Source organism: Lynx rufus, unplaced genomic scaffold (genome assembly GCF_022079265.1).
Source record: "Lynx rufus isolate CCGP_SWC_20201006 ecotype Redwood Valley unplaced genomic scaffold, mLynRuf1.p SCAF_10, whole genome shotgun sequence".
NCBI lineage: Eukaryota > Metazoa > Chordata > Mammalia > Carnivora > Felidae > Lynx > Lynx rufus.
This window is the reverse complement of record NW_025814824.1, coordinates 13,931,351-13,954,890: the sequence shown is the minus strand read 5'-3', so window position 1 is coordinate 13,954,890 and position 23,540 is coordinate 13,931,351. Positions and strand designations below refer to the sequence as shown.

The 23,540-nt window shown below is 42.0% G+C and overlaps 1 protein-coding gene across 2 annotated transcripts in view; it reads left to right on the top strand.

Moving 5' to 3' along the window:
* CEMIP2 (cell migration inducing hyaluronidase 2) overlaps positions 1–2,267 on the top strand; it is an 85,450-nt gene extending 83,183 nt beyond the window's left edge. For both annotated transcript variants that reach the window (XM_047102123.1, XM_047102115.1), the window contains one exon: positions 258–2,267. In XM_047102123.1, the coding sequence (XP_046958079.1) occupies positions 258–454 (197 nt within the window). In that variant the 3' untranslated portion in view covers positions 455–2,267. The remainder of the gene's footprint in view (positions 1–257) is intronic.
* The last annotated feature ends 21,273 nt before the right edge of the window (positions 2,268–23,540 follow it).

Below are 23,540 nucleotides of genomic sequence, written 5' to 3'. Positions count from 1 at the left end.
ATTTTGCTGAAGCGGGCATCATTAAGATAATCTTTAAATAAGGAAACATTATTAGAGGAAGCGTTTGGGGATGTGGTTTGTTATTTGGGGCAAGAGGTGGGTGGTAAGAGTTCAATGGCTGACGTAAGGAAGGATAGTTTTTTTGTGTTTACAACTGTCTTTGTTTTGCTCACCTCCGACTCACCTCCCGCATTATCTTGCCTGAAACTAGTAGATGTACGGATTACACTTTTTTTTGTTATTGTTTGTTTTTAAAGGGAGTGCCATATTTTTGGGATTCAGCGGAAACTTTAAACCATCATGGGCTAAGCTCTTCACCAGTCCTGCTGGCCAGGGCCTTGGGCTGCTTGAACAATTCATACCTTTGCAGCTGGATGAATATGGTTGTCACAGAACCAGCGCCGTCCGCAGAAGAGACCTGGAACTATTGATGCAGACTTCAAAAGCACATTAGAGACTCTCTATAACTTAAGTGCTGGGGGAAAAAAATGTGAACTAACTTATTTAATTTATGGCATTTTTAAAGTGACACTGTTAACCCAACGGAACCATTTTCCTATTTGATCCAGAAAGGGGAAAAGAGAGCTTAAAGTGATCGCTTAAATACCAGCTCACGCACCTTCTAGTTGTACAAAGTGTTGAAGAATTTATTTGTATTTGTTAGGCTGGTATATTCAGAGAGCGGTTCGATTCCCCACCTTCCACTCTGTGTGTTTTAGTGACTGTAAGCAGTGCTTTCCTTTTTGCATCACAGGATGTCATGGGACAAGGCGGGGGCCTCCGAGGGTCAGCCCAAGTCCTTGAGCAAACCAGCTCTTGTAGCACCTCATATACTTGAAGGCTGATGCCCAGTTGTGTCATTGGCTTTGGGTCCACAGTTGACCTGGGTGGCTGGCAAGTTCACTGATGCCTTGGGCTCTGGATCTGGGCTGGCAGCCTTTGCCGATTGTATAGGATACTCAATGGCAGAGTTTTCCATATGGCAGCTCAGGCCCAGCTCATGCCCTTTTTTGCCTGGGCATGTGCTATTTTTATTCGTTTGTACATTGATTCCTTCCAAGGGTTTAACTTTCAAACAGAAAGGATACTGGGACAAAAGGGCTTTAGGGATTTGATGTCCCTCATAAATCTGCGCCCATGGGCAAAAATTTGATCTGCACCAAGGTCTGAAGTTGTTGGGACCATATTTGCAGCTTTAATTCTTAACCTGTTTCAACTGTATATTCGTGTTTAAAACGCAGAGCTGAGCTGAATATTTACTTTTTTTTTTTTAGAGAAGGCCGTTTTCCTGAACTCTAAACTTGGGTTGTTTCAACTTGCACAAAGGAAGTCTGTTCTTGGGGTTGCTCCTGCACCTGGTTTTTGTTGTTGTTTTTATGTGTGGATTTTTTAAAAGCTTTTCTGCTCCCCGTCCTGCCAGGAAAATTGCAGAAAGCTTAAGGATACCCCAAAATGTTACACTCAGGGGGAGAAAAAAGGGAGAGCCTTTTAAGGGTCAGAATCATGGAGGAGATCTTCAGAAACAGTACTCTGTATAGCCTTAGAGGAGTTAGTCACTCTTAATTAATTAAATTGTTAGAGCCAATGTTTTAAAAAAGTGCCATGATGCCCTATTTCCCTTCCCCCCGCGTGTTCTGTCAGCGAGAATTGCATGTGGTAGAAAGATTGGCCCCACAGCCGGGCCGGTGACCACACCAAGAGGAGAGAAGGATCAAAATGCCTTTACCTTTTCCGAAACCTGTAATACATGAAGTGTATGAAGACACGGCCGTGGCGAGATGGTAGGAAGTGTGTTCAGGCTCACTTGGTCCTGAATACAGACACACTCGTTTTCCTCCACCGAGAGCAAAGGCTGAGGGCCTGTCCCTTTGTGTCCATGAGAAACTGCAGAGCAGCTCTGTGACTTCTGTTGACTTTACAAAATATGCTACCTCAAAATGCTGCCGATAAACCATTCTAACTCTAAGTGCTCTTGCTAAGGGCACATGTCTTAAAGTTTAAGGCTGTTTTTGTTTTTTTTCTTTTGTATCTTGATGAACAAGATCTTACCTATGAAATATATTATTGGATCATGGTTCCTGAAGGTGATTAAAGTCTGTTTGTGTGTGTGTTTTTTACGACTTAAGTATCTCTTGTGTGTGTTTTTTAGAGTTTGGTTCTTTAAAGATTTGGAGAGGCTATGTAAGTTCCAAGGCACTCGTTTTTTTCTGATTTATATGCTAATAATCAGGGCCTAAGTTAAATAAATAAAAATGTGTGTGCATGTATTTTTTATATATTGTGTGTGACTCAATCAATCAGTCATTTTTTTATTCCAGATTGCAGCTGTAAAGAAGCTATCGGCAGAGATGAGGAAGGGAAGCCGTCTGCCAAGTAGATTTTGAAAGACTAAGCCGCAGAGGGACAGGGATCACATTCTCAACCTTGCCTGCACATTGGAATTGCCTGGCAGCTTTAAAAAATACAAAGGCCTGGGCCCCACCCCCCACCCCTACTTTCAGGTTTAATTGGTGTGGGATGCAGCCTGGGCATTGGAATTTTTTTAAAGCTCCCTGGGTGATTCTAACATGCAGCCAGGTTTAGGACCCACCGCACTAATATAATAGGTCCACTGTTTAACTTCGGTCTGTAATTTTTGACTAAAACGAAATTACATTTGTCTATTATTTTTATTTGCTATTCCTATATTACAGAACTCCCAGACCTAAATAGCATTTCACTATTGTCTTCTTTGAATAGAATTTTAGATACAGTTTGTAGTCCTTAATCGTCTCAAATTGTTGAATCGGTCATCTAAACTGACAGATACATTTCCGGCAATGGGGAGCTAGCAATTGGTTCTAATTTCTTTGGAGAAAATATATCCTATTTAAAGGTGATTTCAAAGCTCATAAGCATTTTCCATCAGGTGAGGCAGCTGGCTGAGCTCCAGCGATGCAACCATCCACAAATCAGCCAGCTGATGAGAAACCCAGGGCCTTCTCATATGTCGGCCGACTTGGGTTTTAAGTCTTCACTCTAAGGTGCCTGCCTTTCCACCTGAGCCAGCATGCTGCATATTCTCACAAGCTGGAGGAGAGCTAGCTGGGAGATGAAAGGCAGATGCAAGGTCTTTACAATGTGACTCCAAAGCAGCCTAAGCTGATGTTCAGATGCCGGATGGGGAGGGGGGCGGTTATGACTTCTCTGTTCTCCAGCTTCATCAGAGGAGAACACATCCTCCTGCCATTAAACAGATCACTTTGCTTTGAGAAGGGCGGGGCAATGAGGTGGTAGAGGCTTGAATGCTTCAGATAACTAGGTGTTCATTCCCTAGGAGATGAGGTAATGTTTGGATAAGTCCAGTTGAAAGGCATTTTAATAAGCAGGAATGCACTTAGTGAACTCAAGTGTCCCCCCCCCAACCCCCCACTGTCTTGGCCTTCATGGGTAAATACATAGATCCCTTTGTGAGCATGTTTGCTGATTTTGTGATGCTGAGTTGGACCTTACCCTCCAGAATTCTTGAAGACTATGAATGGAAGTAATTGGTTAACAGATTTTCATCATTACTGTTGTCTTAACTCGGTAATAACCCAGTGTTGCTACAAATGTGAGCAGACATTCTGGGTTGGGGCAAATTTTCAGCCAAAGGTCAGGGAGGAGAAAAATCGAGGAAAGGTATCCCCAGCCCCTTGCTCACAAATAACAAATTGGAGCCATTTGGAGCATAGAGGGTTTGTTTTTGTTTCTGTTTTTTTTTTTTTTTTAATGTTTATTTTTGAGACAGAGAGAGACAGAGCATGAATGGGGGAGGGGCAGAGAGAGAGGGAGACACAGAATCCGAAGCAGGCTCCAGGCTCTGAGCCATCAGCCCAGAGCCCGACGCGGGGCTCGAACTCACAGACCGCGAGATCGTGACCTGAGTTGAAGTCAGACGCTTAACCGACTGAGTCACCCAGGCGCCCCATCTGTTTTTGTCTTTTTACCCATATTTGTCCTCAGTATGAGAGAGAAGCTAAAAAAGATGCTAATCGGGTCCTGGTGTCGTGGGGAAGGACACACACACTTTATTTTTATGTGGTAAAATTAGACAATGACTAACTGAATTATCAAGATTTTAAAGGAGGAACTGTACCCCACAGGGCATCCAAAAATATCAGCCATAGGAAGCTGTGAAATGTTCTATCTGAAAATACAGCAGAGAGTCAGAAAACAACCTCATCGATTAACTTTTCCAATTTTCCTAAGATGGACAGTGTGTTGAGTTTGCATGAAGAGTGATCAGTTTAAGGTTCATCTTCAGAAGCTGCGCCTGGGTGGCTCAGCTGGTGAAGTGTCCAACTCTTGATTTTGGCTCAGGTCATGATCTCACGGGTTTGTGAGTTCGAGCCCTGTGTTGGACTCTGTGTCGACAGCATGGAGCCTGCTTGGGATTCTCTCTCTCCCTCTCTTCCTGCCCCTCCCCTGCTCATGCACATGCCTGCTCTCTCTCTCAAAATAAGTAAACATTTGGAATAAACAAATAAAGTTCATCCTCAGAAAAGCTTAGACTTTACAATCACAGGTGGATTCCTCAGGGGTTGGCAAAGGACGTGTAGGCCAAATTTGCCCTGACTGGTTTTGTATCAATTCTGAGCCAAGCATGGCTTTTACCTCTTTAACCCACTGGACAAAGTCGAAAGAAGAGTATTATTTTGTGATGTGAAAATCAGGTGAAATTTCAATTTCAGTGTTCATAAATGTAGTCTTCTTAGAAGACAGCCACACTCACTTGCTTACGTGATGATTGGTTTACGTATTCGGTGGCACATCTAAGTAGCTGTCATGGAGACTGTGAGAAGCTGAAAATATTTACTGTGTTCCTTTAATGAAAAAGTTTGCCGACCCTTGATCTTGGCGAAGGGCATACTGGTGTTCATTATCCTGTTCTTGGAACGTTCACAAGGCTTGAGAATTTTTTAAATAGAACGTTAAGGAAAAAACTGGCATCAGAATCACCCGAGGTGCTTGATGAAAGTGAAGAATCTCAAACCCCAACTTAGACTGGAGATTTGGCATCTCTGGGGGTTGGAGTTGGGAACATATTTTATAACAAGCTCCCCAAGTATTTCTTATAAAGAAAAGTCTGAGAACTTTTCTGAGAACCTCATAACATGTAGTGAACTCCTGTTAATTCTCTCCCTCCGTTCCTTCAGTACAGAACACATCTGAACAAATCTGAATGTTGTATTTTTTAACCCTGATCTTCATTGTCTTCCCCAGAACTTTTTGTGACTAATGCAAGGCAGATCTGATGCACACAGCACAGTAGACAACTGTTGCTGGGGCAAAGGCTTGGAGCCCATGATAAAATCCTCTCTCTCCATTGTCTGAAATTCTCACTGTTAGAATTATTCCTTTGGCTACAGTCATTCCTACGATTGTTCCTACAGTTATTCCTACAATTATTCCTATTGTTATCCCAGCCATCTTTTGGGATTTTTTGCAAGTTCTTTTTGTTAATTTGAGGAGTTTAAATGAAAAGTGTACATTTAGCCACAATGTACAGGTTGCACAAACAGAAGCATAGTTTCTTTGCTTTTATTTATTTTTTCAATATATGAAATTTATGGTCAAATTGGTTTCCATACAACACCCAGTGTTTCTTTGCTTTTAGATTGGAACTGCATCCACCCTAGTTATTTCATATTTGTAGAAGCACTGTCAAGTGCAGAGTTTTTTGTTTTTTTTTTTTAAAGATAGGGGCAAATGGGTGGCTCAGTCAGTTACATATCCAACTCTTGGTTTTGACTCAGGTCATGATCTGGTGGTTGTGGGATCAAGCCTCCCATCAGACTCAGTGTGATGTGTGGAACGTGGAGTCTGGTTGAGATTCTCTCTCTCTCTCTCTCTCTCTCTTTTTCTCTCTCTCTCTCAAAATAAACTTAAAAAAAATAAATAAAAGAGGGACCTGGGTGGCTCAGTTGGTTGAATGTCTGAATGTCTGACTCTTGATTTTGGTTCAGGTCATGATCACGGTTTCTTGAGTTGGAGCCCCGAGTTGGACTCTGCATTGGCAGCTTGGAGCTTGCTTGGGATTCTCTCTCCCTCTCTGCCCCTCCCCCACTTTCATGTGCTTGTGTGCTCTCTCTCTCTCTCTCTCTCTCTGAAAATAAGCTTTAAATAAATGATAGAATGAATTACTTCATACAAGCAATTTGCTGTGTAAGTGAAAGCCTTTTAATACGTGAACTTTATGGAGGGGGTGAGAGGCAGTCAGATGGACTTGGGGGATTATGAAATTGGTCTTTGCTGAGAAACTGGATGGGACACTGTGGAAGAATGTGGCAGGGTTTCCTTCTTCCACCTCCTCTCGCCAACCCATATGGGTCTTAAACACCCAGTTCCTAAGAGTGGGAGGCATAGATCAGATAGGTCTCTGATGTGGGAGAAGGTAGGATCTACACATATCTCAGGGCAAGAAACATCGTTAGTTCCCAATATGGGAAGGAAGAAGAGAGTTCTGACAGGGGAGAGAAAGACCATCCAAAACCTGTTGCCTCCTTCAAAAATGTGCATGTGAACACTCTTCTAAGGAGAATGGCCCTTTGTGAATAGTTAGTGGATATGAGACAGTGAAGTGCCTCATATACTTCACTGCTGTAGATACTGTGGATGTTCTGGTGACCATGCTAGGTTTGATGCCAGTTAGGGGTCTTTACTAGCAGTGTGACTTCAAGTGGGTTCCTAGTCCTGGTCCTCAGCTTTCTCATCTATAAAATGGGACTACCAATACTTGGGTAAAATTACTAAGGGGATTAAATGAAAGTAGCCATGGTTCCCAAACATGGTTAATCATCAACAGTAACAATAAACACCTGGGTGGATTCTTTACCAAAAAAAAATTGGATTTCCAGACACCTGTGCATTCTTTCTGTTTTAAGTAATCTCTACACCATATATGGCGCTTGAACTCACGATCCTGAGATCAAGAGTCACTGCACCACCTACTGGGCCAGCCAGGTGCCCCCCAGACACCTGTGAATTCTCATTTTGTGGTTTTTCCAAGGCTAAGGATTAAGGAATCTGTATATATTAAACTTATCCATATACATTAAACCTCAGTGGCTCAGTCAGTTAAGCTTCTGACTCAGTTTCAGCTCAGGTCAACAATCTCACGCTTCATGGGTTTAAGCCCCATGTCAGGCTCCACACTGACCATGCAGAGCCTGCTTGGGATTCTCTCTCCCTCCCTCTCTGCCCCTCCCCCATGCATTCTCTCTCCCTCCCTCCCTCTCTCTTTCTCTCAAAATAAATAAACTTAAAAAAAGACTTAAAAAAAAAAACCCTTTGGAGATAATGCCAGATTTGGGAAGCGCTGAGAGGCCCTATGAAAGCCCCTGGCCTAGTTCTAACCCACTTCCTGTACTCAGTTGTTTGTGTCTAGAAAACCGGACCTCGGGCCAGGCAGTTCAGCGACTTGGTTTGGGCGTTCTTGTGAAGTTTGCATTTCTGCCCTTGGTTGCGCCAGCTCGGTAAGACAGCAAACCAGCTGTGTACGGGCTAGAGCTACAAAATGTGGAAAGACAACCGTGAGATGAGAACATGTGGCTGCACCCTGTCCCACAGCTGTGTATGCAGCTTTCTGCTCTCCGTCCGCGTGAGGGAAAACTGCAGCTCAGCTAATACTTTGTCTCTTCCAGTCCCTTTTGCCATAAACTCACATGGAATAGAAACAGCTCATTTCTAATTTTCGCTCCATGCTTCAACCGCCCACATTTTCACTTTTGCTTCTTAGCAAGCAGGAAAAGTGCTAACACAGTGAAATGTTCAGAGCTTAGGTTTATATGACAAGCTGAAGCTGAGCGAAGGGCTTGGAAAATGAACGCCTTTGGCCCCAAACCTTCCCATGTCTCTGCACCCCATTCCTTGTTACACCTCCTTCTCAGTGCCCTGGGCCCACTGCTGCGGTACCGTGAGACTGGGCAAGACCACATTCCCAGACCTCTTTGTACCCATTCCTGCTCACATATCCCGTGTCCAGCCCTCAGGATCCTTACTCCTTGCTAAACTAATTCAAAATCAGATTAGTCCTCATGTCTAAAACTAATTCCTTCTTAGGCAATGATGCCATTTTAAAATCAGCCTGCAATTGCTTATAATGTTAAAAGTAATGTGTTGCTGGAAGTTTTGTTTATCTGATTTGGTTGGTTTTTAAAGCGATTTTGCCCTCCTGCATCCTTCACCTATAAATGGGGCTGGTGCCATCAAAGCCTAGAGAAAGTTACAAATCTGGAAAATCCACAAACCAGGTAATTATTCACTGGGTAATGGGTCAAAACCATCTACGGGATACCAGTATTTGTATTTGAATAGAATCCCTTCTGATCGTCTTTAAGGTTATGGATACTACTGTGATTTTCCTTCTACTTAAACAATGTTCTCAGAACACAGAGACTAGATGAGTAACCCTACCTGGCTCTGAAACATAATCCATTTGGATTCCAGGCCCAGGGGGCTTGGCCACAAGAAAGCATATTTATCACGACATGTTCCTGGAAGCTGTGCTCTGTGAACACTGGAAAATCCCCTTTGTTTATACTGTCTTGCATTTCTGTAAATCGCATTATTTCAATAGCTGTAAGGAAGAGATTGGGTAATTACAGCTTTCCTTTGTTGCAGCCTTATATTGAAAACATGTGCCTGCAAGGTTAAGTGAGGATCCAAGTGGATAGATGATGTATAAAAAAAATTAGAGATCACAAGGATTAGGGTTTCCTGTACACTTTTATCCAGAGGAAGAAGGTCAATTACAAATGCAAAACTATTATTTTGGGGGGTGAAGGCAGGGTGATTTTATTATATTGGTGATCTATATTTTCTGGCTCTTGTTTCCAATTCCTTGAAATGGGATAATTTGTTTATTTCAACTATAAATTCTTAATGTGATGTTATCTAAAATAATTGGATTCAGAAGTTACCGATAAGTATAATTATTGGATATTTTGGATAGTTGGCTTTGAAACTGTCAACTTAATACCTATATTGTTGCTACATACTTGAAATAACGAGAGGATCTTTTAATAGTACTTCATTCTTTATTTGCTCACAGAAGACAAATGATTAAAATGAAGCATAAAGGTAACCAATGAAAGGCGTAAAGAATAGCAAATAGAAATATAGAATGAGATAGAGAAGAATGACTATCCTCTTTTTTAAAAAAAAACTTTCCATTAACTATTTCTATACTTAAATTAGCAGGTCAGAACCAGTGGAATCTAGCCAGTGAATTTCTGAGTTTGCTATTTAAGTTAAAAAAATTTTTTTAATGTTTTATTTACTTTTGAGAGAGAGAGAGATAGTGTGAGTGGGAGAGGTGCAGAGAGAGAATGGGAGATACAATCCTAAGCAGGCTCCAGGTTCTGAGCTGTTAGCACAGAGCCTGACGTGGGGTTTGAACTCATAAACTACAAGATCATGACCTGAGCGGAAGTCAGTAGCTTAGCCGACTGAGCCACCCAGGCGCCTCTGACTTTGCTATTTTAAACAAATTCTGCCCTCTTTGTTACTGTGTGTGTGTGTGTGTGTGTGTGTGTATGTGTGTGTATCTCATATGCCTGAGAATTTATAAGTTATTCTGATATCATCACTAAAATCGTGAATTTAAAGTCTTTATCACTCTGACCTTGACCTTGAATTTAGTTTTCAATGCTATTTTACTCTCATTTAATTAAAAGTCTTCAATATGATGGGGCATCTGGGTGGCTCAGTCAGTTAAGTGTCCAGTTAAGGTTTCCTCTCAGGTTGTGATCAAATAGCTTTGTGGCTTTGTGGGTTCGAGCCCTGCGTTGGACCCTGCACTGACAGTGTGGAGACTGCTTGGGATTCTCTATCTCCCTCTCTCTCTGCCCCTCCCCCACCTGTGCTGTCCCTGTCTCTCTCAAAATAAATAAATAAACTTAAAAAAAAGTCTTCAATATGGCAACCTTGAATTTAATTCAGTCTTTAACATTATAAACTTTATCATATTGTTCACAGATACATCATTTTGGTGTATAAAAAAGCATGTATTAGGTTGTTTACTAGCAAAACATTCTTCACAATGTTTCATATAATCTAAATTTGTAAATACTGCTTCTGCTTTGTTTATCCTTAATACACTTGACTGTCTAACTTTGTGGTAAGTGACATGAATTTTATATTAGGATTAAGCACGTTTCTTTGAAACATGGATTTTTTTTTTTTTTGTAATTATATAATTGAGGATTTGGAAAGAGATCCACCACATGTCAAAAACTCACATTTTAACAACAAAATTTGGTTCCTCCCCTGTTATAGAAGCTTATCTTGGTGAGGACTACAAAGAATATTTTACTGGTGTGTACAGTGTTAAATACTGAGGACTCTTGTTAAAGATGGTAAAGTAGACTTTACTCAAGGGGTTATTACAATGGAGTTTTGTACTAGGAGAGGATGGAGCTCAATTCTTGGAATACAACAAGGACAAAGCGACATTTATAGACAAGGAGCAGAGTAGGCATTGGTGGATGGGATATTACTAAGAGGAAACATCACTAGTAGGGGGATTCTAGCTTTATGGGATTTTTGCCTGGGTGATAAGATACCAAGGGTGGGAATGAGGAATTTGATCAGCTATCAAGAGTGGGGGATTTTCCCTAAACTGACACAGCAGGATCTTGCTGAAACTGGACTAAATAGGCCAGAAGGTCCCCAAAACGCAAGGTCAGGGGCCTAGTCAGAAGAAGGACCCAGAGGAGCCTGACTCATTTTGGTCAAGGAGAGCGTCTTTATCAGTGGTAGGTAGAGTCTTGCTTTGTGGCTGAAGTTAAGTCTGTTAATTACCACGGGTAAGTTAGCTATTTAGATGTACCCATCTGCTTGGTATGAGTTTCTAAGTTTAGAGAGAAAAACAGTTTAGCCTTTCTGATTAAACTTCTATGAGATTGCCTTGAAATGGGCTGTACTGGTGAATGTTAGGGTTTCAGGTACCACATGGAAAAACAACGGTTATGAAGGAGAGACATCATATTCCATGTTGTGGGATATTATCTTCTGGGTTCTGCATTCTTGATTGTTTTCCAAAGCCCAGAATTATCCTTTTTAAAGTGACGTTTATGGGCTATTTCCATCAGAACCATGGGATTTACTGTTAACACTGCAGATTAATGAGCTCCGTTCTAGATGGATTGAGTTGGAATCTTTTGTTGAAACCCAAAAATCTGTATTTAAATAAGCAGCCTAAACAGTGGAATGAATCATAGGACCCAGAAGTAGACTGGTAACAAAAATGGCATTACAATCAGTGGGTAAGGGATAAACTAGTCAATAAATAAAGTGAGAATAAATGGTTTTCCATGGAAAAATATATGGCTGGATTCCTACCAAACGCCATGAAGAACACATTCCATATGAATTAAATACTTGTGTGAAAAGTAGAACTATAAAGCTTTTCAAGAAAATACAGGAGAATATAATGTTGACATTGGAAGAGAGATATAGATGTTAAACACACAAGCAACCCAAATCGTAAAAAAAAGAAAAAGAAAAAGATTTACTAGATTACAATGTAATCATTTTGGATGACAAAAGGTACCATAAGCAAAGCCAAGAGACACACCATCAACTTGGATAAGATATTTGTAATGAGCATAACCAAAAAAGAATTAGTATCAAAAACATATAAAGAACTTCTCTAAATCATTAATGAAACAAAAAGCCAACCAAAGGAAAAATGGACAAATGTCAATCACATCCAGCACAGAAGAGGAAACCTGAGAGGCAAATATATATATGTAAAAAACGTATAACTATATTTGTATTTGGGGATAGTGCAATTAAAAAGTGAGATACCAGGGGCACCTGGGTGGCTCAGTCGGTTAAGAGTCCGACTTCGGCTCAGGTCATGATCTTGTGGTCCGTGAGTTCGAGCCCCACGTCGGGCTCTGTGCAGACAGCTCAGAGCCTGGAGCCTATTTCAGATTCTGTGTCTCCCTCTCTCTCTGCCCCTCCCCTGCTCATGCTCTGTCTCTCTCTCTGTCTCAGAAATAAATAAACATTAAAAAATTAACAAAAAAAGTGAGATACCATTCAAAGGGTTCATGATATGCAGAGGAAATGAAACTACGGATATACTGTTGTCTGGAAAGTGAGTACAAACACTTTGGAGGTCAAAATGGTAGTATCTAATAGCTTTGTATCTAAGCTACCCTAATTTATATGTTCCTATGAATTTTTTCGTGTGTGCAAGAAAACGTGGAGATATTCATGGCTGTGTTTATATGAGTAAAAAATTGGAAAGAGCATGGATATTCATTATTGAGGGATTACATGAATACATTACAGTATAGTCATAGATTGGACACTATATTGCAGGTAAAATGAATAATGTTTAAGTATCAACATAAATACATCTAGAAAAGGTAATGCTGGTAGATTTGGGGGGGTGGGGAAGAATTTTTCTCTTCCTTTTAAAGTCCTTCAAGCTGGACTAAGAATCAAATTGACATGAGACAGATTAATAGGAGAAAATCAAATTTAATCATGTATATACAGGGAATCCGTACAGACATGGAAATTCCAAAGACAATGAGGGAACATGATGCTTACATCAGCTAAGGAGAGGGGTAGGAAGGGGTCTCAGGATACAAAGGGAGAAAGACTATTAACAAGAAGGTGAGAGGACATATTTGGAAAACAAAGGTTTCTCTATTATGTAGATATGTTTCTTAGGTAAAGAGGAATCTCTGTTAATAGCTTTCTTCCTGGTGTGAGCAGGCAGTTGATGGGGAGATAAACAGCTTTTCTGGGTTCTACTGGGTTTTTATTTCTTTTAACTCAAAATAATGTTCCTTGCCAAAGTGGCCCGTCTTGGGGTGGCCTGCCCTTGGCCCCTACATAGACAAGGTACAAGTAAATACATAAGTAATGTAACATTTGTGGTTGCAAACATATTGTTGAAGCTGCATGATCCAATTTCCTTCTACTCTTGTTAACCTTGGAGATTCATTATTTTATATTTAGATATCAGAATGTTGAGGCTAAAAACTCTCTGAAAAATCATCTCATCCAATTTTTGAGAAGATCTTTTTAAATGAACTTTTAATTTTAGAATAGTTTTAGATAGAAAAATTGTGAAGATAGTACAGTACAGAGGGTTCTCATATATCCCCACACCTAGTTTTCTGTATCATTAATATCTTCCATTAGGTGGTGCATTATGCTACAATTAATGAACTAATATTGATATGTTAAGTGAGGTTTATGTTTTATTCTATGGTAGTTTTTTTTTTAATTTTTATTTATTTATTTATTTTTTGGGACAGAGAGAGACAGAGCATGAACGGGGGAGGGGCAGAGAGAGAGGGAGACACAGAATCGGAAACAGGCTCCAGTCTCTGAGCCATCAGCCCAGAGCCTGACGCGGGGCTCGAACTCCCGGACCCCGAGATCGTGACCTGGCTGAAGTCGGACGCTTAACCGACTGCGCCACCCAGGGGCCCCTATGGTAGTTTTTAACTAATGTCCTTTATCTGTTCTAGAATCCCATCTAGGATACTATGTAAATGTATTTGTCATGTCTCCTTAGGCTCCTCTTAATTGTAGCAGTTTCTCAGACTGCCCCCCCTTTTTTTTTTAGTTTATTTATATTTTATTTTGAGGGAGAGAGAGAGAGAGAGAGGGCATGCAGGTGGGGGAGGGGCAGGGGCAGAGAGAGAGAGAGAGAGAGGGAGGGAGAGAGAATCTCAAGCAGGCTCTGCGCTGTCAGCGCAGAGCCCGATGTGGGGCTTGAACTCATGAACCACAAGATCATGACCTGAGCCAAAACCAAGAGTTGGACCCTTAACTGACTGATCCTCCCAGGCACTCCTCTTTTTTTTTTTTTTTTTTTTTTTAAGTTTTATTATTTCTTCAAGGAATCTCTACACCCAAAGTGGGTCTTGAGTAAAGAGTTGGGTAAAGAGTTGCATGCTCTTCCAGCTGAGTCAACCAGATGCCCCCCCAGAGGGGTGTGTCTTTTTGGGCTCCTGGATTCCTTGATTCTTGAAGATAGATGGAGGGCAAGAGAAACCCTCTGAAGTTCTGGGTCACATTTCTTGGCCCCTGATACCCAGTTGTGGGGGGGGGGTGCTGTAAACAACCATGGGGACTATCCTTCAGAATGAAGAAAAATGATTTCAGAGTGAAGCTATGGGTTATAAGAAGCAATAATGAATAATGAAAGCAGTGAAAAATAGAGCATAGTTTTAAAAAGTACTTTCCATAAAATAACAAACATAACAATATTTATGTTTGTGTTTGGAAACAATCTGGAAGCAAAATACTTCATAACTTGGAAGTAATTTTACTGAACTCAACTTGTCTGTGCACTTGATGTGCAGTAAGCCAATATTTAAGACAGTAGTTTTGAAGCAAAGAAAGCTTCATTAGCACAAGGGCAGCCCAAAGAGAAGGCAAGGGATTGTTCTCAAAGCTGTCTTGCCCTGGTGAGCCCAGGGGCAGCTTATATACACTCATGGAAGGAGGTAGACACATGAGTGGAGAGTGAGGGATTTCTTGAAACTTTTAAGGTGGGTAGGAACTTGAAATAACCTAGAGGGATGCATTCTTCTGGACAATGAGACACCATTCAGGACCTGGTTCTATCTGGTACATCAGATAATTTCAAGACAAATGATACCATCCAGTCCCCATTAGGTTTATAAAAGCAGTGGGTAAACAGGGAATGGGGGTGAAAAGGCAAAGCTAATGACTGTGTGTGAAGTTAAGAGGTGCATAAAACATACTTAAGAATGTGGAGCTAAGTTAATAATGCAATAACACAACTATAGTTCTGCTTACGCTTTCAAAACAGGTCCGGGAAGCAAGTGTCCAGCCTCATCATGAGGCAGAGGAAGTCACTGTGTGCCAAGGTCCTTGCCTTTTTCAGTAGAGAAAAGAGATACTGATTAACATTGACTTTGTCAGCATATTATAAATGTAAGAACGTATGCTAAAAACAAACACTCTTCCAAAGGCATAACTTCCAAACTGGAAAGTAAAAAGAAAGTTTAAAAAAACTGATCTATTTAATGAAAGCAAAAAGAAGAAAAACAATTAAGAATGAATAGCAAAAAATGAAATATAAAGGTGGTAGAAATCAATCCAAATACATCAATAATTATAAGAGGTAGAGGCAGATTAAACTCACTTTTCTCACATTGGATACAAAAATCTGTCAGTTTGGATCAAAAAGTGAAATTTGTAAGAGAGTAGATCTTAAAAGTTCTCATCATAAGAAAGAAAAGGTGTAATTATGTATGGTGACACATTAACTAGTCTTGTGGCCCTCATTTGCAGCATATACAAATATTGAATCATTATGTTGTACACCTGAAACTAATATAATGTTATATGCCAATTATACTTCAAATAACTTAAGAATGTAATAATTATGAGCTGTTTATAAATACACCTCAAACAAAATGAGATGGAGTGATCAAAATGAAAGGAGAGAAAATTATACATTAGCCAAGAAATTTGATATAACAATATTAATATTGAATAATGTTAATATTAACAGAATTCTAATAGGATATCTAGCAAGAAAATGCATAGAGAAGAAAAAGGTTAACATAATGATAGGAGATGATATTAAGAGACAAAAAGGAGGGGCACCTGGCTGGCTCAGTTGGAAGAGAATGCGACTCTTGTTCTCGGGTGTCATGAGTTCGAGCCCCACGTTGAGGGTAGAGTTTACTTAAAAAAAAAGTGGGAGGGGCGCCTGGGTGGCTCAGTCAGTTAAGTGACCAACTCATGATTTAGTCTCAGGCCATGGTCTCAACAGTTGTGGCATAGAGCCCCCCCCCCCCCCCCCCCCCCCCCCCCCCGTCAGGCTCCGCTCTGAGTGCAGAGCCTGCTTGGGGTTCTCTCTCTGTGTCTGTCTCCTGCTTGCACTCTCTGTCTCTCTCTCTCTCTCTTTCTCAAAATAAATAAATAAAATTTAAAAGAGAGAGAGAGAGAGACAAAGAATATCTCTCTTCGAAACAGATAGATCAAGGAGGCCAAATTAAGGAGTCACCCTGATGAATCATGAAAGTAGGAAATGGGTTCTCCCTTGTTCTCCTTCCTATTCAGGATCCACGGTTCAGTTTGCTTTACAGCGTAGGCCACATATTTCCCCTATATTTCTTAAGTACATATTTTCATTTCTCCAAACTGCCGCACGTTCTCTCATCTTTGGGCTTCATACACGCTTTGTTCTCTACCCAGATCTCTCTCCTTCCCACTCCTGTTTTTGGCTAATGCCTGCTTTGACTTTTTTTTCCCTCTTAGATCTGCCATATCCTCTGGGAAATTGTCACTGTGCCAAGGGCTCCCATAGCACCTCATACTTCTTCCACAGTGGCGTGTATAATTTTGTATTGTAATTGCCTGTGGTTTTTCTTTCTCCCCCATGACACAAGCATTCAAGCACTGGGGCTGAGCTCTTTTTTCTTTTGCAAATAGTGCTCGGCACATGATTTGCTTCTTGAGTGCATAAATCAATGAAGAAATGAGATATGTAGGAATGAAAAGGGATCACAGATGGAGGGCTTAGTTTTACCTAAGGAGATGACTTCAAAGAGGAAGTGCCCTTAAAGAAAAATTTTGGAGAATGAATAAGGGCAAAGGTTGTTTCCGGTGAAGGGAACAGCTTGAACAAATGCCCTGAGGATAGAGAGAGCCTGGCTTGGTTGGGGATTTTGAGTCATCAAGTTTAGTATTGCTAGAGCATCTGTGGTCGCGAAGGAGGGAGAAATGAGGGTGAAAATCAAGAGTGGGGTCACTGTATAGAGGCTGGAATGCCCTGCTAAGGAGTCTTCACTGCCACCTGCGGGCGATACATATCCACTGAAGATATTCAAACAGCACAATGATTGCAGTAGAGCTATTCACTGAATATTTCCAATTTTTCCCACTTCGATTGTACTTCTCTGCCTGCCTTAAAGTTAGGCATGGTCACGTAACTTACTTTGACCAACACCAATGAGGGAACGTGATATGTGCCACATCTGGGCAGAAACCCTAAGAGACACTGTCTGGTTTGTCACTGAGCCTTTTCCTGCCTTAGCTTTTATGGCAGCATGAGCCTTTGTCCTTGGGTAAGAATGCCATAGAGAAGATCCTCAGCTATTTTGTCGTGGATGTGAGTAAGACACAAACCATTGTCTTAAGACACGGAGACACAGTGGTGGTTACTGCAGTATAGCCTTGCCTGTTTGGGCTATTAGAGGTTCTTTGTTTTGTTTCAGATGTAACACTTGTTAGACTTGAAGCCAGGAGAAAACATTAGGAGACCATTCTAGTGGGGCATTGGCAAGAGGGATGTTGAAGAGCAGTCAGTGAGCTTGAGGATAAGGACTGCATTGACTTTACTCATTTATGGGTTTCTGGTGGCTGGCTCAGTTCCCGGAATGAATGGGGTAGGGTGGTGTTTTTGTTCTCATGCATCCATAAGGACTGTGAAGTGTCCCCCAAAAGATCTGTCCAAGTCTTAATCCTCAGTACCTGTGAATGTGACCTTATTTGGAAATTGGGTCTTTGCAGTTGTAAATAAAGTTAAGGATCTTGGGATGAGATTATCCTAGATTTAGGACGGGCTCTAAATACAATGACAGGTGTCCTTTGTCCTTTTTATTTTAAGTTTATTTATTTTGAGAAAGAGAGAGTGCAAGTGAGCACCAGAAGGGCAGAAAGAGAGGTATAGAGAGAATCCCAAGAAGGCTCTACACTCTAAGCATAAAGCCTGATGTGGGACTCAAACTCACAAACCGCCAGTTCATGACCTGAGCAGAAACCAAGAGGTGGACACTTAAGCGACTGAGCCACCCAGGTGCCCCATGACGAGTGTCCTTCCAAGGGGAAAGGCAGGAAGATTTGGTACAGAGATACAGGGGAAAAGCCATGTGAAGACGGTGACAGGGACTAGAGTCATGTGATCACAAGCCAAGGACTGCCAGCAGCCACTAGAAAATAGGGAAGAGGTAAGAAAGAAATGGGTTCTCCCTCAGAGCCATAAGAAGGTACCAACACTAAATGACACTTTGATTTTGGACTCCTGGCCTCTAGAACTGGAGGGCTCAGGTACAGAGAAAGAGCAAATGTTTCAATTCTGTTTACAAAAGTATACTTTACAAAATTGCCCATAGCTTAGGAGAAAGAAAAAAAGGCTTTCCTGAAATCTACAAAAATGAAACATTAAAGAACCACAATGTTTCAACTTGAATGATAGTGAGGTCCACCCACCCACCAATCACGTTATTAATTTGCTTCTTTACATCAGGGAGAAGATCTTCAACTAAGACCTAAATCAAAATACTCCTGTGTTCTAGATTTAGAGCTGTTTGTCTTTGGAACGTTTTTCTTTCCCTCTGGGTACATAGTCTCATTTAGTTTAGGGGAGAACGTCTGAAAAAAACTTCCCACCAGGCTCTGAATATCAGCTTCCAATTTGGCCAATTTCTGCCAGTAGAGCTACTTAAAAAAAAAAAAAAAAAAAAAAAATCCTTCTGAATATCTTGTTAGTTTTCAGCCGGGACAATCAATACATATTCTTGGCAGTACTGAACAATCCCCTGGGTGCAAGCGGCGTCTCCAGGGAGGTGCCAAAGATATCATCCTCCCAAGATCTCTAGCTACTCCCAAGATAGTCCAAGAAAGACAGATGATAACCCTGAGAGCCGGCAAGAGTTGTTAGGACCTTAGCCACAAATGGAATGCAGCCCACATTTCTGTCCAGCCATATTTTGGGGGCTCCCAAAGTAAAAGAAACCTGGACACAAACCAAGATGAACAAGAAGGCAATAGCTGTCCCTGGGAGAGAAGGAATCTACAATGAGTACCCAAAAGCAAATTCACGAATCACAATTCAAAGATCTAATTTTGACAAATGTTTTTTTGCCTGTTGATCTGAATTTGAAAAGGAAGGGACACCAGGAAATTTTCTATTTCTCTCTCAACCATGCACCACAGACAGAGATCTGGGACGGCTGACTTTGGGAAGAATTTTTGCCCTTTGTCTGCTTCTGCCAGTTTTCCCGTGATCCTGTCTGCAGGCTCTGGGGCAAGTGGGTGTCCCAGAAGGTCCCATCCTAGTCACCAGAAACTGGAGATGAGGAAAAAAATTTTTTCCTTTATGGTGAGTGCTTCATTCCTGTATTCACCCTTTATGGTGAGTGCTTGGCTGAGACCCCCCCCCCCTTTTTTTTTCCTTAGGGCACCTCCCCGCCCCCCCCCCCTTTTTTTTTCCTTAGGGCACCTCCTAAACGGATCCACTTACCTAGATTAAGACTTCTCTACAGCAGCCACTGTAGTTTAAGATTTTTTGGTAAGGTTAACCCACTTAAACAAACCTCAAGACAAAATTTTATTCACGCTGTGGCCTCGCAAAGGACCCAATCCAGCTTAAGTGAGATTCAGTCCCGGTTCTAAGTCTGACCCAGTCCGACCCCAATCTTGGTCCCTTTCGCAAGTTGCAAGCAGTTAGCCCCAGACCAACCCAGACTACGTTTGGTTTCCAAGTCAGATTCAGTTCCACTGAGACCCGGACCGGTTTCCGAGTGAGACCCAGACCCGGATATTTTTCCGTGTTGGACCCAGACCCGTCTGGTTTCCAAGCGAGACCCAGATGCGGATAGGTTTCTGTTTTGGACCCAGACCCAGACCGGTTTCCATGTTGCACCCACACCCGGACCGGTTTCCATGTTGGACCCACACCCGGACCGGTTTCCAGGGGAGACCCAGACCCGGACCGGTTTCCAAATCAAACCCTGGCCCGGACTGGTTTCCAGGTTGGACCCAGGCTGACTCCGGCCGGCTTGCAGGACTCAGTCCTGGGGGCAAACACCCCAAAACCCCCCCAACAACCCCCCCCCTCCAAGTAGTCTGAAAGACAAACAATCTGCGAAGCTAGTATGGGAGAGGGACCCCCGGAGCCAGTCAGAATGCCGCGGGCTGACGCACTTCAACAGGTAGCTACTCGGGGACACGTGGCGGCGGCGGGGGTTTGGCGAGGGAGGGGTCAGAAGGGTCTCCCTCAGTTCCCTCTTCTGACTTCAGAGCTGGTAAAAGACAAACTGAGGCACATTTAAAATCTTAAGAGTTTCTTTGAGCAAAAAGTGATTCAGATCCAGCAGCACCAAACCAGAAGCGGCTAGGAACGCTCTACGCACAGCGGCCGCGGAGAGATTCTTCCAGAGAAAAGGCGGAAGCAAAGTAAGGAAGTTCTTGATTGGCTGCAACTTAAAAGCTAGTTGGCTGTGATTGGTGTTGCGATTTTGTCACCTCGAGGCAGAGACAGATCTTCCTCCACCTAGGTTGGGGTAACCTCTCAGTAAACTCGTTGTAAGTTGAAAATATCTTCAGTTGAAAATATGGGGCACCTGGGTGACTTAGTGGCTGACTCTTGATTGTGGCTCAGGTCGGGATCCCAGTTTGTGAGTTCCAGTCTCCCGTGGGGCTCGCGCAGACAGTGCAGAGCATGCATGGGGTTCTCTCTCTCCCTCCCTCTCTACCCCTCCCCCCTCCCCGAGATAAATAAATAAGCTGTAAAAGAATGCATTTGGTACACCTAATGAACGCCATAGCTTAGGCTCACCTGCCTTAAATGTGCTCAGGACACACTGGCTTTTAGCTAGGCAAGCCGATTTTATAACAAAGTGCTGAACATCTTATATAACTTACTGAATACGGCACTGAAAATGAAAACCAGAATGGCTGAAAGGGTACAGATAGCTGTAAGCCTGTTGGGGATTTACCCTCACGGTTGTGGGAATGACTGGGGGCGGTCGCTCGCTGCCCCTGCTCAGCTCATGACAGGGTATCATTCTGCATATCGCTAGCCCGAGAAGAGATCCAAATTAAAAATGGGAAGTACAGTTTCTACTGAATATGTATCGCTTTTGCACCATCCTAAACTTGAATCGTCTTAAGTTAAGCCGTGAGAAGTCCGGGATAGTCTATATAAGCTTAGATTTTGGATTGCTTACGTCAGCTGCCTTAGCATTGGGGCCACATCGATCTAATGGCCTCCTTATTTAATTAATTTAACAGAAGCCAGGGTTCTAAATGCTGGGAAGGTGCTCTTCATTATCTGTTACACATTCCCAAGAACAAACCTCTCCTTAGTCCTCAGTCTATGTATTCTGTCTCCCAACAATCATACCTGCCTCTTGTCATTTCATTTCGCTTTGCATTTTTTTTGTCCCTTGTTGGGTCTATGTTGGTTTGTTCTGCAGAAATAACAAATGCCTGATTTCCCTTCGTTAGACCTCTGGGGTGAGTTAAATATACAGATGTTTATGAGTGGTGACAATCCCATTGGCGGATGTAAGACCAATACTTTTGTTTGGGAACGGGCTGTACTAAATAATGCCAGCCGAAGGGGAATTTCAGGAATTTGCTTTCATGTAGATCATTCATTTAAACACATAAAGAATGGCCCCCACTTCCTCTACCTTCTATAAGCCCTTATGAGGCCCAAATTTTCTTGTGCAGCCTGAGAACTTTTTTTTTTTTTTTTGCTTTCATCTGATGTGGCTGAGATGGGGGAGTAGAAGACAGTTGTTCAAAGGGAAGCTCTTTGTTCGTCTGTCAAATCTCTTTCATAGGAAACTTTCCATAGGAATTGTAGGAAGAGAAACAAATGGCTTCGGCAGAGAGCAACATTTGCTCTATTAAACATTCCAGTGGCTCTGTCAGTGGCCAGCAGGGCAGCCAAGCCTAAGGAATTTCAAGGAACGCAGCACTTTTTAAAATTGGAGCCCTATGTCTGGCCACAGTGCTAATTGTTTCACAAGAGCAACTTGGTATATAGTGTTATGGAGACTTCAGTGGTTTCTTTTGTCTGAAACAGGCTAACCCCTAGTGCTTATTCCAAAAGTTTACAGTCAGAAAGGATGCTGGAACAGAGTTTGAGAAAGTAACCATGGGCACCAATATCCCTTTCCATTATCATTCGCTTCCTCTTCCCTGCTTCTGTAGTTGTCCGATGCTAAATGCTTGAATGCTGGGGTTGTCTTTGTCTAGGGAAGGACATGGTGTAACAGGGGGCAGCAGATATCTGAATGCTGTAGTCTAAACAACTGGCACGGGGAACAGACGTGTAAATGGAGGCTAGTGGTGATTTGAACAAAGCCCAAACGTGCCTGGGGTTAGCTTGATTTACCAGAATCTGCAGAACCTGGACAGAAACCAAGATGTGAAGACTTTGGAAAGATTTGCAGGATAAAGGCTAGCCAGACTTAAGTAAAGCTTTTCCATCAGGATTTCGAAACAAAACATTGAAGAAAAACCACCACCACCACCAACAGAGGGTATCTCTATCTTTCCTTCCTACCCGCCAGGTATTGAGTTCATTGAGAGGACTAGTGAGTTAGAAGAGATGTAATCAGTCTCTTTGAACAACCCAAGCATCCATCTATTCCACCCTGGAACATAAAACACTGTGGGCTGGGATTCATTTCCATTGCCTAAGGCAAAAGGTAATTAGTTAATTTTTTGTGATGTTTTTATTGTGGTTGAATATCTGAGTAGAGGTTGGAGGCAATGTTGGGTTGACACAGAAAGAATAAGTGACCTAGAAATGCTGTACCAGAAGTGTGTCCACGCACCTTCCATTTCTAGCTGCCTTCCCCAGCACGGCCACCGAAGAAAGTTTCGGTCTCGGTGTCCTTTTCTGTGCAATGGTGGTACTTATAAAACCAACTTTAAAACAAGTCAAGTGAAAAACTGCATGTAAATGTAAACTGTGAAGGCCTCACGACTTTGCATGTTTCTGTGCCCCAAATACTATGATCTCCCCCCTCCCCCCCAAAAGATTCATCTGTTTGGAGCCAGAAGACACATAGTAGGCACTCAATTAGTATTTGTTGATTGAAAGAAATGTTTTGTGGCAAAGCCTCGTTGTTATTCTCTGTAGCAGGAGCTGGCAGACTACAGCTCACAGGCCTTTTTTCCTAAATAGTTTTATTGGAACACAGCTACATCCAGTGTTGACTACGACTGCTTTTTTTCCACCACAGCAGAGATTAGTAGTTGTGACAGAGACCTTCTGGCCTGTAAAATCCCGAATACTGTCTGACTTTTTTGGAGAAAATTTGCTAACATCTGCTCTACCTGCAGACTTCTCTACCTTCCCATAAACGATGGATCCATGAATATTTCTAGAACTGTATTTCTTGAAGTCTACTCGAGGGAACACTCATTGTATAAGCTGCTCCCTCTGGTTTAGGAAGTTCAGAAAATAGAAACGTATAATGTACATTATGAAGTTTGACAGTTAAAAAACCTGTATAATTTTGATTCAGCGCTTTCAAATTTATTTGACATGCTAATAATAATTATTAATATTTTTACCACTTAATGTTTTAAAGAAGGAAGCTCCTCCAGACACAACTTAGGAAATACTGAGAACAGAATTAATTTTGCAGGCTAACTGCGGTAAATTGGAAGCGACTGTGCAGTGCATTGAGAAGGGTCGTGATGTAGTGCCAACGCGGTGTGGGAGGAATACAGCAGCTAATTACCTCCCTTGGCCATGG